We start from the raw sequence: 14,502 nt of genomic DNA on the forward strand, positions 1-14,502 counted from the left end.
CTACTAATATCAGATAAGATTTCCCCAAAGTCGTGGCTATTATTTTTCCTCTTCCAATTGCAGGAGAAGTTGCAAGGCATTGAAGGATGGCAGATGAACGGAAAGATGAAGCAAAGGCTCCTCACTGGACCTCAACTCAACTAACAGAGGCATCTGCGCACCCACATCAACCTGAGATTAAGGATCAAGGAGGGGCAGGGGAAGGACTTGTCCGCAGCGCCAATGGATTCCCATACAGGGAGGATGAAGAGGGTGCCTTTGGAGAACATGAGTCACAGGGCACCTATTCAAATACCAAAGAGAATGGGATCAACGGAGAGCTGACCTCAGCTGACAGAGAAACAGCAGGTAACTAAGGGCTCTGCTGTCACCAACGTTTGATTTGTGCTTTAAGACAGTATGGTCTGAAAGAGAGTTAATTTATGGCACTGATTCTCTTACCAGTGCTAGGACTGAAACTTCTGTCAATCAGAGGAAATAGATGCTAAAAGGAGAGAAGGAGTCCAGGTGTAGTGGCTCATGCCTGTAATCCCAACACTTTGGGAGGCCAAGATGGAAGGATCACTTGAAGCCAGGAGTTCAAGACTAGCCTGGGCAACATAGCAAGACCCCCATCTCTACAAAAAAAAATTTTTTTTAAATTAGCTGGGCATAGTACAAGCACCTATAGTCATGACTACTCAGGAGGATGAGGCAGGAGGATCGTGTGGGCCCAGGAGTTTGAGGTTGCAGTAAGCCATGATTGCACCATTGCACTTCATCCTAGGCAATGACCAGGATCCTAGAACAAGACCTTTCAGGAAAAAAAAGAGTAGAGAAACATCATGTCAACTAGCCAGAAATTCCCCCAAATTAGTTGTAATCTCAATCTCATTTCTCCATTTAATTTTTATCATATTAACTTTTACAGACAAATGGCTCAGTGTATGTATGTTTTGCTAGAAACTGTCAGCATATTAACTCACTGAAAGAGAGCTTCATAAACTTCAGTTTCTTTTTGGTTCTCTTAAATGACATTAGAGCTAAATCAATAGACTGATTAGAAGCTATTTACTTTTTAGAGGAAAAAGAATTGTAAAATGTATCTCCCCAGTCTTCCACAGAGAGAGAGAGAAAGAGAGAGAGAGAGAAGAAAAAAGAGACAAAGAGAAATAAAGAAAACAAACACACACATAAATATAGGAAATATTTAATACTTCCTCAGACAGTGTTTTGAAAATAATATATAGATGCTTGAAGGAGAACATAATATAATTTACTCTTTTTTTTGGCATATTATGAGGGTACAGATTTTAAGGTTTCAATAAATGCTCTTTTCCCCCCTCCCCCTACAAGTCTGAGTCTCCAGCATGACCATCCCTCAGATGGTGCACATGTCACTCATTATGTATGTATATACCCACCCCCCTCTCCCCTTCCCCCTCCCCAATATCCTATTACTGTAGTACCTATGTATCCACTTAGGTGCTACTCAGTTAATACCAGTTTACTGGTGAGTATATGTGGTGCTTGTTTTTCCATTCTTAGGATATTTCACTTAGTAGTATGGGTTCCAGCTCTAACCAGGAAAAGATAAGATGTGCTACTCTTAAGTGCTTCTTTTCAAAGTATGATTTCTACCAATAGTTATCTTTACTCTATCATTAGTAATATTACCATAAATGGCATAGTTAGCATATAGCATTAATGGCATAGAGGAACACTAACCTTCATTATAGCATTATTTTCCTTTTTTCTGTGATTCAGAATTCAGTGCATTTGAACTTACAGACAGTTACTTATCCCCAAAAGAGTAAATAAACTACAGGTAGTAAGAAAGGTTAATTACCCTGAAATATTATCACTTACTTATTCAAAGATTGGTATTCTATACCCCATCAATTAGCAACATTTATCAGCTGTACACTCTGTTTAAAAATGTATCTAAATTTTAATAGGGAAATATGAAAGGCATTTCAAATGACTTTTGAAAGTCAGAGTGTGTGCAAGGAATGGTCCATGAACTTCATGGATCAAGATAATCTGGGAGCAGATGTGAAACCTGTGCATACAATTAAGTTGAATACAAAGCAAAATGTGTAAGTGCCAAATGAATAATATAGAAAGGCAAAGTTGAAGAGGGATTATTTCTATTTAGCCAAAGTTCCCAAATTGTGCTCAGAAGCATCTTGGGGTACCACAGCAAATTTGTAGGGGTGTGGCCAAATGTTGTAAATACTGTGGGGAGGCACAGTGATACTCCTGTCAGATGTATGAATTGTTAGGTCCAGGTGCTTCACAGTTTCTATATTAGATCACACTATCTTCCTTTTGAAGATGCCAGATCTTTTTAAAGTTGGGTTTTCAGCAGTCATTCTGATTAACAGCAAGTACCCTGCAGAAATCCATGTGGAACAGGAAAAGAGGGTGATAATGTCCAATATGATTCAAGGATTTGAGGAGCTGTACAGTGCCCAACGGGCATGGACATTCTATCAGTAAGAATAGATTGAGAATTCTCAACCATGGTTGAGAATGAAATACAAACACTATTTTCACCTTTCATGGTTACAATGAAGATTAAAATAAGCCGGTAAAGGGCATAAAGTGAATAGCTCAAGAAATAATAACTATTAATCACCATTGTTATTATTATTTCTGGTGGTAGTGGTGGTATCCATGTGGACAATATAGTACTCTTGATCAAGTGACTTTTTCTACAGCTGAGTATAACACAACTTGAAGAGGGTGGGATTTGGGTGTCAGGAGCACTAAGAGGATTTTGAAAGGATTGCAGCCTGAGGGGATGATAGCAGGTCACAGTGTCATGGTTGTGGGGGAAGAAAAGAGATAATATGATAGGCTAGGATTTTTCTCATCATTATATCCTGCAGCACCTGGCATTATTTTCCTTCACCTCCAGAACTCAATAAATGTTTGATGAGGGAGCGAATCAATGAAGAATGAATGAATGAATGCAAAATGAAGAAAGAAAGTCCTTTTCAAATTAATGCTCTTACTTTTTCCCTTGGACTCTCTCATCAGTTGACTCTCACTGAGTATTTTGGAGGCTTTTAAAACACTCAAGAAAAAATCACTATAGTGTGCTTGGTCAAGCAGCAGAGAACCAAAATCACTCACTATTTCATTTGTTCAGTGGTCTTAATTAAGTATTTAAGAGCATCAGAAAAATCTGTTTGTCAGGTCAGTGTGTCCTTGCCAGCTTCCTTGAGAAAAGAATATAAATTTAAAAGAGACTAAGAGATGTTTCTTTTAAGTGATGGGTTCAAGAGCATCCAGAGTTAATTTTGAATTTAGTTTAATGTATATCAAACCAACTTTATATTACCTTTGGGAGATTGATTATAAAGGGTTTTATATGTATGTACTTGGTGACGACGTCAGCTGTGGGTAACCAGAATGATGTATTCAATCCAAACTATGCTGTGATTTTAAAGTAAATTCCCTCCGGAAATAACAGGCTAAGTATTGAATCCATAAAATATGCATGTGTGGAAAGCTGTAGGAAAAGGGAAATGTAAAATATTATTTCTTCATACCTACAGAGGATGTTCTGGTGATAAGTTAATGTGCAATGAAATTTCTCTCCAAACTCAAATTTAATAAAATAGTAAATTTTATCTTGCATGGTTTATTGAAAACTATCTCACAAACTGTGTAATGAAAATCATCTCCAGTAAAAGGAAATGTTCTTAAATCCCAAATATGGTATTAAAAAAAAATGCTGTCCTTTGATGATATAGACCACTAATATGATTTGGCATTAAATTTTGATGTGATTATTTTAAAGACAACTGGGGAGCTATATACCAGCTCACTCTTTTATCCTTCACATACAATCTACCAGTGTATTGCATATTTTCTCTCTAAAGGACATTTCTCAGGACATTGTTAACATAAAGCATTCTCAGTGACATCAGGTCCTCAGCTATATGTTGTGGTGTCCAGGCCATTACTGGTTAAATCCAAAAAGCTTTTTTCTACTTCCCTTTTTTGCTATATAGCCTTCTCTTCATTTTTAGAAATGAATCCTTTCCCCAAGGTTGTTTCTTTTTTATTCATAAAAAAGAAAAGAGATCACATGATAAATGAATTGCAATCAGTATCTTCCTCCCCCTTCCTTCCTTCATCAGGGTGTGCTAACTTCAACCAAGGGTCTTACTTTATTCTCCCTCATCCACCCTTTCAGGGTTCACCTTCTTTTATGGCCCATAATAATTTTTAAAGGAGCAAATTCATAGTCAGCTTATCCTTGATCTTATACAATGAGACAGGGGGTGGGGGGTGAGGGAATAGGGAATGTTAGAAGGAAATAATAATTTAAATTTTATTTCTTTATAGCTTACTCTTCTAGATTGTGTCTCTTTCCTTACAATTTAAAACTAATCCATAAAAATATGTATAGAAGTATTTTTTCAACAATAGCATAATTTTTGATTCTTTAAGATTTTTTCTTACCATTAAAATGTCCTTTTCAGACGCCATTCCACAGAAGCAGGAAAAAAGAAATGTGAAACTATTGAGAATCTAGCCACTTAGGAAAGCTCTTGTTATAATAAGACAAAAGCATCATTTTTAAATTGTTTTCGAAAGCATGAATAATAACAGTAATGGCTCGTAATGATCCCTTCCTCTCTTTTCTACCTTATCTTTATTAAAGAAAGCAAGAGGAATGCATTTGGTCCTCACAGAGTTCCAACTCTGAGTGACAATTGGGAGCCTCGCCTTTAAGTTTCTCACCCAGGGTTGGGGCGCCAACTCATGTTAGAATGTATATCAAGATAATATCTTGTAAGTGGACAAAAGGGATGACTTGTCAAATTTGTAAGACAGTGAATGAAAATCATTTTAGAAAGTGCAAAGTTAAAAAATAGCCTTTCAAATGACATTTTAAGGCCATAAAAAAACAATTGATTTTGGTGGTCATTGTGCACATGGCTTAACAATGTAGCGGATTTTTGACCTCATCTTATCTATTATATCAAATCCTATCTTTGCTGTGCATGTTTATAGAATCATTTTGAATTCAATTCTTTCTAATAGCAAAAACAGGGATCTGCAAACAAAGTCGTGGTTCTGTTTTTGACGTTGCTCTTAAAAATGTCATAATTTTGCTGTCACTCGCTTTTCATCTAAAGAGAGGAACAGATTTTCTAATTCCTATTTATCCCTCAAGGATCACTTTAAAACATATTTTGAAACTGTACATAAAACTTCAGCTTGGAAATTTGTATAACATTGCAAACTTCCATAGTGCTCTTCAGTTTATAAAGCGCGATCAATCTGCTATTTCATTTTATTTTGGGGGGTGATTTCCATGAGGATATCTGTCATTAGTGTCTTCATTTTACAAATGAGACTAACGCACAGAATGGCTAAGCGGCTTGCCCAGTGTTACATGTCAGAAAGTGAGGGAGTTGAATTGTAAACACAATGCTCAGGAATCCAATGTCTCTTCTTTCTTCCGAACTGTCCTACCCCTAAGCGGTAGTGTGAGATTTTTTTTTTCTATATTTTATAAATTACTTGGCTTCATAAATAAAAGCTTTCAAAACTTTTTTAGATGAGAGTATTTTTTTTCTGGCTCTCAGGATTAATTTTGCGAGTGTCAGAATCTGTCTATTTAGAAAACAGTGTTGGAATCTGCTAATTCTCTGGCATAATTGTGGATAATATGATGGAAAGCTGGAAGGGACCAGTGAGATGATGTTTTACATTCCTCCCCTCTACCAGTTCAGTCACCCATCTGTGATCACATGTCTACAACCAAAATCCAAGTCTCTCACGTTGTAGACCAACGCTTGTTCTACCACCCCACTCTGCCAGATTGAGAGCAGCACAGTTGGTTATCAATTATAGGCAAAGAGGACAATTCTTTTTCTATTGCAGAACTGTAACACTCATGTAACTTTAATCAATACAAAAAAAATCATAATTTTGTTCCCAGTTTTCAGCCTGAGTGGAGGAAGAAAGGAGGCAGCTCTGAGATGTTTATAAATACCAAAACATTAAAGTTTTTAAAATCAGGCTTTGGTGATTTTGGGTGATCTTAAAGTGCAATGGCTTTGAACACCAGTGAGAAAGACTACTCATAATATGAAGTAAAATGCCTTTGTGACCATCAAGAGCCGATGTCAGCTGTCTCCTTAGATAAATGTGAAGATTAAAGGGCATTTCTTCAGTTTATTCACCAAGCATTCCCAGGATTCCTTTGTTTCCCCAGCATTTCCAGCTGTGCTACCCAGATCTACCCCTTGCCAAAGAGGTGAGAGCTGGAAAAACTGTTCCAGGTTACAGGTAGTCACCTTTCCAGAGCTTACCAAGGGAGCTGTGTCTTGTAAAGCCTCACCTTGCACTGTAATATCCACATAACTCCAGCAGCCAAATGACAAACAGCCCAAGATCTACAAATTTATTGTTGCTGCAAATATAAATTTAAGCTTGAAAACACACTATGGAGAACAGGTTTGGCATCTCTCGCATGCGAAAAAGCTAAATATACATATTTAAGCTTCTCCCTGTTCTCCTTTTCAATCTCAGAAAATTCAAACCTACCTTTTCTTACCTCTCCCATTCTCCCTGCCTCCATTTCTAGATTTAAGGTTTACTAATAGGCGTCAGCATCCCATTTAAAATATGGCCTATTACATGTAAGACCATACTAATTTATATGAAGGAAAATAGTGCAGAACCGTTTCTCCTGCAAAATGACTAAAGCCGTCCGCATCACCCCCCAAAGCAAATAAACAAGCTGTCTAACAATGCAAGAGGTTGCAGATTTTCCTTTCCTTGTTGCCATGCCAACCACTCATTGCTCCGGCTGCCATTTCCCTGAGCTCCGCAGAGAGAGGAGTGTGCACAGCAGAGTTATTTAGCATTCAAGGGTGGATCTGCAGAAAACCGCACAGCCTCTCTGCAAAGCGTCTAGGCCTGGCGGCACCGATGGATGAGGACAGAAAATAGGGATGTTTTCAGTGTTTTCTTTCGAAAGGTTAGGCATCTGGGGCTAGAAAGAGTGAGAAAGACAAGGATTGACAGAAAAGACAGTTCCACGAGGTTTGTATTTGTCACGTTTGTTTTGTCCTGTGTGGTCTCTCTACCAGGTGAAGCAGGTTGTGGGTATTAGCTTCAGTCATAATATGTTGCTTGTCTTGTTGATGAGTAGAAGGGTCTGAACCTAATTTAGGAATAGCTTACGACGTGGACATTATAATAAAGTATTGCGTCTCTTATTCTTGGCAGGGTATGAGCTTGTATATAGTAGGTATTGCCAGCTAAAGCTTTTGATGTTTTATAAATTGGAGGAAAAGGTGGGCACTGGATAAAGTTTTGTGTTTATATGCAGTTATAGGGTAGTTTGTCACATAAAAATATATCTTTACTCTTCAGTCAGTCTTAAAGATGAGATTTTCATGAGACATTTTCATGAAAACTTGGTTTCTCAAGACTTGTTTCAATTACACCCAATGACTCAACAAATTGAAGTATGATTGTATTCCTTGGAATTTTAATTGCCTACAAACACTTCACGTTGTGAAGAGCAAGGCTCTAACACAATATAATGTGATATTTAAAAACTAAGGTTAATTTGCATTCACATTTACTCCTGTGTGTGTTCCTCAAGAAAATTCCTCCCATGTGCTGTGGAAATTAGTCTCATTTCTTGTCTTGCTTTGTGCTAAATGTCAGAACTACATCACAAGCACTTAAAAAAAAAGTGTTTTCTCGGATTCTTTGGTCCGCTGACACTTTAAAATTTATTTTGTTGAATTTGAGTCCTAATGCAGCAGATTTGTGCTAAGAGCAATTCAGTCTTCTTTGTAAAAATTATTCTGTCTGGTTTGCTTTTGAGTATAAATATAACTTAATTATCATTTCATTTTTTCATTGGGCCCTTCCTCCTATCCTGTATTTTCCAAGATCTTATCAAGTTTTCTCTTCTGTAATTTACTGTCATGTCTTGTCATCATATTTTTCTTTTAATGTTTTCCAATTTTTTGAGATTTAAAATAATTTCCATTTATAGAAAAATTCTAAACAGTTTTTAAAATCTTTTTTATTTGTAGTGAACAGATGAAAATAATCAGTAACAGAACTGAGTCTTCTAGATTCATTTTTGGACAATCTAAGCCTTTGTTTTAATCAGGATTATGCACGGCCTTTATCTTTCCCTGTTGTATTTCTAAGTATTCTCTCCTCACAAAAGAGAAAAGAAAAAAGAGGTTTAATAGTAATTTTGAATGAATAAATTGCTCAAATATCTTGAGAATATGATCATCAAACAATAATGTGTTTCTTTGAAATGTGTGAAAGATAAGTATACATTCTTTCATTATATTGCTTGTATATGTCTGAGAAAAATATTTGCCACTGTATACCAAATGCCACTGTGAGGTTTGGCTTTGGGTTTGATTTTATTGCAGCAGAGGGGTTAGTAAACAGACTCAGGCATACCTAGCAGTCATCACTTTCTCTCTTTCCTCCCCAAGCTATTGAGATAAACCGACTCTTTCTGCTTCAGTGTGTCAAACCTTTTTCTCTTCCTCTCATTCCCTCACACTTCACTGCTCCTTAGTACATTACATAAAAGCACGTGCTTTGACTGTCAGGGGAGTCTGGAAATCATATCAGGAGCAGATGAACAGAACAACTGGTGCTGCATTGCAGACCTGGTAGTCTCAGCATTATCTGACCTGGCATCATAAGTCCTGGGGGGAAAGGACACTGAACCGTGTGTTGCTGGCTCACCATTGAGCTCATCTCACTGAATGAGTCACCATTCAGCAACACTCATAGAAACTACAGTTCAAAAACCAGCCAAGCTGATGAGCAAAGAAAGAGGAAAGCATATGCCGTAGGTTCTCATGCAACCTTTAACAAATATGCAAATGCTCCATGGTTATTAGAACACAGAAATAAGAGTAAAATACCAGCTGATTTCAGAAATGCTCATAATTTGAAAAAGAAAAGCAATAGGTATGAATAGATAAGAGAGGGACTGAGATTCAAAGAAAAATCATCTTTATTAAAGATTCGGCTTTAGCAGCCTGAAAATTAGCCTCAAGTTTTTCAGTCCAAGTTTTTTATTTGCAAACACAGATCAAGATAGTGCTGGCATATGAATGCCTCTGATTCCTGCATACGCATCTTCAGCATGAAGGGTCAGTTCTCTGATTGATGTACAACCTTCTCTTTTGCAACACGAGTTACATTTTGCCTAACCAATGTGTGGTGGTTAGGTTCATTCACATCCAACAAGAGATGGAAAAACATTTGGAAGGGTACAGCCCTACAGGAAACGTTCTCAGAAGTCCATAAGCAAAGGTAGAAAGCTAATGTACATTTTATTCTCTAAAATCAGTCTTTTCCTATGCTGAGCAAGTGCCTTCTTTATATCTAGCTAATAGCATTAATCGTAGCAAACGTTTTACTGAGGTTACTTGCTACTTGTTTTTATCCCAATCGCTAGGTTGTAAATGTTCTGAGGTAAAACTTGTGCTTTTTTCATCTTTCTATTCTTTTTGGCATATAATGCAGTGCTTACATTCTACCATACGTGCTCATAAGTATTTTTTTAAATTAAAATAAGGAAGAGAGAATTAGTATCCATGTACAGTTGTGAGAATGGAAATCATGTAAACAAAATGGTGCTACAAAAATTATACCACAGCATGAGCATGAACCAACCATACGTTAGCCGGAAAGACTGTGTTAGAAAGGAATACCAGAAATAAAGAGGCAAATTGAGAAATTAGGAAAGGAGGCAAGATCCAAAGTAAACTGTGGATTAAAACAGACAGAAATTAAGTAGGAACTCCAAAATATGGTAGTGAAAGGATATGGTGGAAGAATTGATATGATCTGAAAAGTGGGAATGGGAGTTAGGAGTAAAGAAAATACGTCTTTGCTGCAGATATCAGTAAGACATCTAATTGGAGATATTTTCTTAATGATGAAAATTACTGACCTGGAAAGAAAAGGAAAAGTTGGGATAAATAACCTTTCTAAAAGACATTTATAATCTAACCACTAAGAAGCACATAGATATTGAAAAACTTCATGTTCATCCCTGCAAAATGGAGGCCAATACTATAATTGGCTTGAATTGAAAATGCCACTGAAGTATTCTGCAAACAGAATTCCATAACGTGTGTTCTTTTTCATCCTCTGGCTATAAGATAAGGATTGTTAGGTCAGGAGCTCAAGTTAATCTCATTTCTGACAAATGTACAATCTAAATCTCAAAGCAAATGGATGTTCTAAGCCATGGACTTAATTATATTATTTCTTTAAAGGAATCTACAAGTATCGTCTTAGAGACAGAGATGTTATGTATCCTATTTTTGAGGGTTAGTCTGAACAAATATCACTACTGCTCTTTATTTCTCTATTTCATCTTTGAGTCTATAAAATAATTTGCAAATGTAGGCTCTTAGGTAGTAAACAGTATTTCCATATTGAATTAATAGGAAAATTTCTATGTTAACCATAGGAAAATGTTTTGATTTTAATTATATATTTATTTAGTTTGATTACTTAAAAAAAAACCTTCTTGTGATACATAACTTTCTTTTCTTTTTGGCATATTTGAATGAAAAATATTCACATTTACATTTTCTAATTATTAAGTATTTCGGTATTTAAAGGACTTCTTCTTCATAGAGGAAACTAATGGTGGTTAGAATAATAACAATCAACTTACTTTTACAAGCAATTTAAAAAATAAGTCAATTTATTAGTTACGTTTTCTCCCTGTTGCATTTTGCATCTTAATGCCCACATTTAAAATTTGGCTGTTGGTTCTTTTTCTCATCAACTTGAAAATTAGAGATGTGACTAAAGCATTAGAAAGGTTGGAATAAACTTGCTTTCCTTGGAGCTGTACTGGAACACGGATGCTGACATGGAAAATGTAGCTTTCTCTCTAAATTATTGCACTAACTTGGTAGAGATCACAATGCATATAAGCATATTTTTTCCAGGCCAGTTCTCACCTAATTCTTATAAGTTCTGACTGCAATAAGAAAAGAAGCAAAGAATTGATGCAGAAGTAAATAGAGTAGCCAGTTACTAGAATCACATTTCAGGAGAGAAAGTTCATTCATTTGGGATAACATTGTCCCCTGCTCTCATGAAAATATCTGCCATCCTGCCAAAGAAAAATATAGTGTTTGAAATGCTCTGTGGGCCACATTTAACTTGCACATATGATCTAAATACAACATCAAAAATACTGCTCAAGAATTTGGCTGTTTTGATTACACAAGTTTCCTTTCTAGTTGGATTGTACTCTTTAAGGGTGAACTGAAGCTACTCTAGCTGATAATTTAGCATCTTATGATTGGAATCACTGGGTAAGTTTGGATTTAATATTTTTAATGTGAAGAAAAGACTCTCCCAAATTATGTTTAATTTTTTTAAGTAAATTTTAAGATATTGAGCATTTCCTCAATTCTAACTAGAAATGCTTGAGCCTTGAATAATGATAAAGTTTCAACTTTCTCTTGTGTTCTCTGATACAACTGAATGTGGGAAAACTATAGCATGTAAATACAAAGTGCTTTTCTCTACCAGGTCTATGGGGAAATGAAAATTACAAAATCTGCTTTTTAAAAAGTATCTTGGAAACTCTATTTAATTAAAATGTTGAGGTGTTTCTTTTATTTTGGTCTATAAAATTTCAGGTAAGACACTTATAATGATTACATTAAAACCATATTTCTCTTCCTATAGCTTTTGATCACCCACTGGCTGCTGACCAAGTCATTCCTGCCTGTTTGTTGAATGTTGTGTTTCAGAACCATCCAAGAAAAAAAGAGCAGAAACAACAAATTGCTCTGATTCCATAAGAGTTCACTTTTACAAAAATGTTTTCTTTAGGAAAACAAACCCAAATTACAAACTAACATAAAACATTTTGTAGGGTGGGGGAGTCTCTGTAGAAGTTGAGAAAAAATGATTGATGAACTACCAAGGGGAAAGAAAAGGAATCAGAGAAACTAAGCTATTTAGGCAGGAACTGGTCAACCACTTTGTGATCAGGGCTACTATATATGACATAATAAAATAGTAATTTCATTTTGAAAAACAAGGGTGCAAGTCCTGATTTAGAAATTTTCCTTATATATCAGAGAGAAAATTATTATTATATATTTATATAGTTATTATTTTTTGTTTGTCTTAATGAACCTTTTATAGCTTACCATTGGAGAGAAATTCATTGAATAATATTCTGCATGGGATGTATTCATCAGTACAGTACACAAAAGAAATCATCTTTATTTTAGAATATTTTTGGCATGAAGAGATTAAAAAATTCTATGAAAGCCTTTGGTTTTAGTATCATAATAGCATCAAAGTACAAATACAACATTGGATTTGACACTTTTTCTTACTAAAAAAGATCTTGCGAAATCTCTTGATTTTGTTGCAGAAAGACCAGGCAAAAAGTCTTTAACATCAATTTTACTTATTTAGAATTTTTCCAATGCAGGTGTTGCCCTTATCTTGTGTTATGGCTCAGCTCTTATTTAACAACATTATTAAAGAATTATAGAAAGAATAATAGAAAGAATTCTATTACTAAAGAATAATAGAAAGATGGTTTAACTTTATGCCTTTCTTTTTTTTCACCATGGGTATTTGAGTTTTCAGAATTTTATAGTGTAATTGATTTCCCTGTACCTTCCCCCATAAGGTTATCAAAATATGGTTCTCTGGTTATATATATTCAGTTATAATTGGAAAATTATAAAGAATTGCTATGTCTATTTAGTAGTGACAAAGTCTGACAAATATGTTCAGGTGAATGTTTATGGACAATATTTTATATAGGTACTACAATGGCAAAAATAAAAGAGGTAGTTATAAAAGATACCCAATCACTTATTTAAAACATTCATAGTTCATGAGAGACTTGCTAAGAAGAAAACATATAAGGTTGATGATTGCTACTATTTGCACATTCATTCTTAGAAATATGTTAGGAAAGGAGATTTAAGCAAACTGTAATTATATAGAAATAGAAGTCATGTTTGTTTCCCCATGTGCTGAGTGTATTGTATAATGTATTGTGAATAAAGTGATTTTTCCATCACCTGGATTCTAAATTTCATATGCTTCTAGGTCACAAGACCTCCAAAGATTTGCTTAAGTTTTACTGGGGATGAGATAGAAGGAACAAACAAAAGTTAGCCAAGCTGTCGATTTTTACCATTTTATTGTAACAAACTTAGTTTATCCTATAAGAAATATCCAAGTTTACAGGGGTAACTAGTAAAGACTATTTTAGGCATATAAAGAACTTATATTTCAAAAGTTTCATTCCAATGACATGTTTTTGAAATCTAGAGTTTTTCCCATTGTATCCTCTGTCTCAGGCATTCCTAGGTTTTGCAGCCATAGAAGCATTTGTTTCTCCATAAGAAACCACAGTCCCCAAATACAGATCAAACTTTAAAAGCATAGAGAGACCTTTATGTGCATGAGTGTTGGCACATGCATGAATACACACACACTACTGATTTTCTAATCACACACATAATATTTTATATTTTGTTTATCTCACAGTTACTCTTTCTAAGAGTGAATTTAGTCAAGTTCTCTTTGTTTTATTGATATTTCATTTCTCCACTAATATTATTAATAATGTCTCGTCTATATTCCTTTGTCAGTTTTATTTGTTTCAAAACAATGCATAAGATAATTCAATTTCCCACAAGTCTACAAAAAGTAGTACATTGTAATGGTTGTGACAAGATGCAAAACAGAGCATTTCAAAGTTCTAAAGGTATTGTCAAGTCCCTCAGTGCTATAATTATTATATTTAATTTATTGATATTAAAGCTACTTGAAAATTCCAAAGAGCAAATTATCCTAGGAATCTTTCTTTGTCGAGTTAATTTAAGATCAATAAAATATTACAATTTTAGTTAATTAGTAAATGTTTACTATGTGGGCTGAAAACAACATAAATATGCATATATTATTCCACTGAAACTCCCAACACCACCAGCAGGAGAAACCTTAAATTAGAACAAGATAAGTATAAAGCTGGATTGGGACTGTATTGATTTGCTGTATTTCTTTTTATTTTTTATTTTATTTATTTATATTTTTTGAGACAGGGTGTTGCTCTGTTGCCCCAGCTAACGTGCAGTAGGGTCACCGTAGCTCACAGCAACCTCAAACTCCTGGGCTCAAGTGATTCTCCTGCCTCAGCCTCTGAGTAGCTAGGACTACGGATGCCTGGCTAATTTTTCTATTTTTTATAGAGAACGGGGTCTTGCTCTTGCTCAGGCTGGTCTCGAACTCCTGTCCTCAAGCAATCCTCCCACCTCATCTTCTCAGAGTACTAGGATTATAGGCGTAAACCACAGTGCTTGACCATGATTTACTGTATTTCTTCTGCTTAACATTTTTTTTTTTTTTGCCTACTTCCAGCTGGGTCCCGAAAATTAAAAGCAAAATTTTTCAATAGGTACTATTTCTGATCTGTGCTGT

The 14,502-nt window shown here is 35.3% G+C and overlaps 1 protein-coding gene across 46 annotated transcripts in view; it reads left to right on the forward strand.

The window, feature by feature from the left end:
* The window catches only part of MAP2 (microtubule associated protein 2), a 278,816-nt gene that overhangs the window by 203,349 nt on the left and 60,965 nt on the right, over window positions 1-14,502 (forward strand). For all 46 annotated transcript variants that reach the window (XM_076005881.1, XM_020288234.2, XM_012751467.3 and 43 more), the window contains one exon: window positions 64-348. In XM_076005881.1, the coding sequence (XP_075861996.1) occupies window positions 87-348 (262 nt within the window). In that variant the 5' untranslated portion in view covers window positions 64-86. The remainder of the gene's footprint in view (window positions 1-63; window positions 349-14,502) is intronic.

The sequence above is a fragment of the Microcebus murinus genome, chromosome 8 (genome assembly GCF_040939455.1).
Source record: "Microcebus murinus isolate Inina chromosome 8, M.murinus_Inina_mat1.0, whole genome shotgun sequence".
In the NCBI taxonomy this organism is placed as follows: Eukaryota; Metazoa; Chordata; class Mammalia; order Primates; family Cheirogaleidae; genus Microcebus; species Microcebus murinus.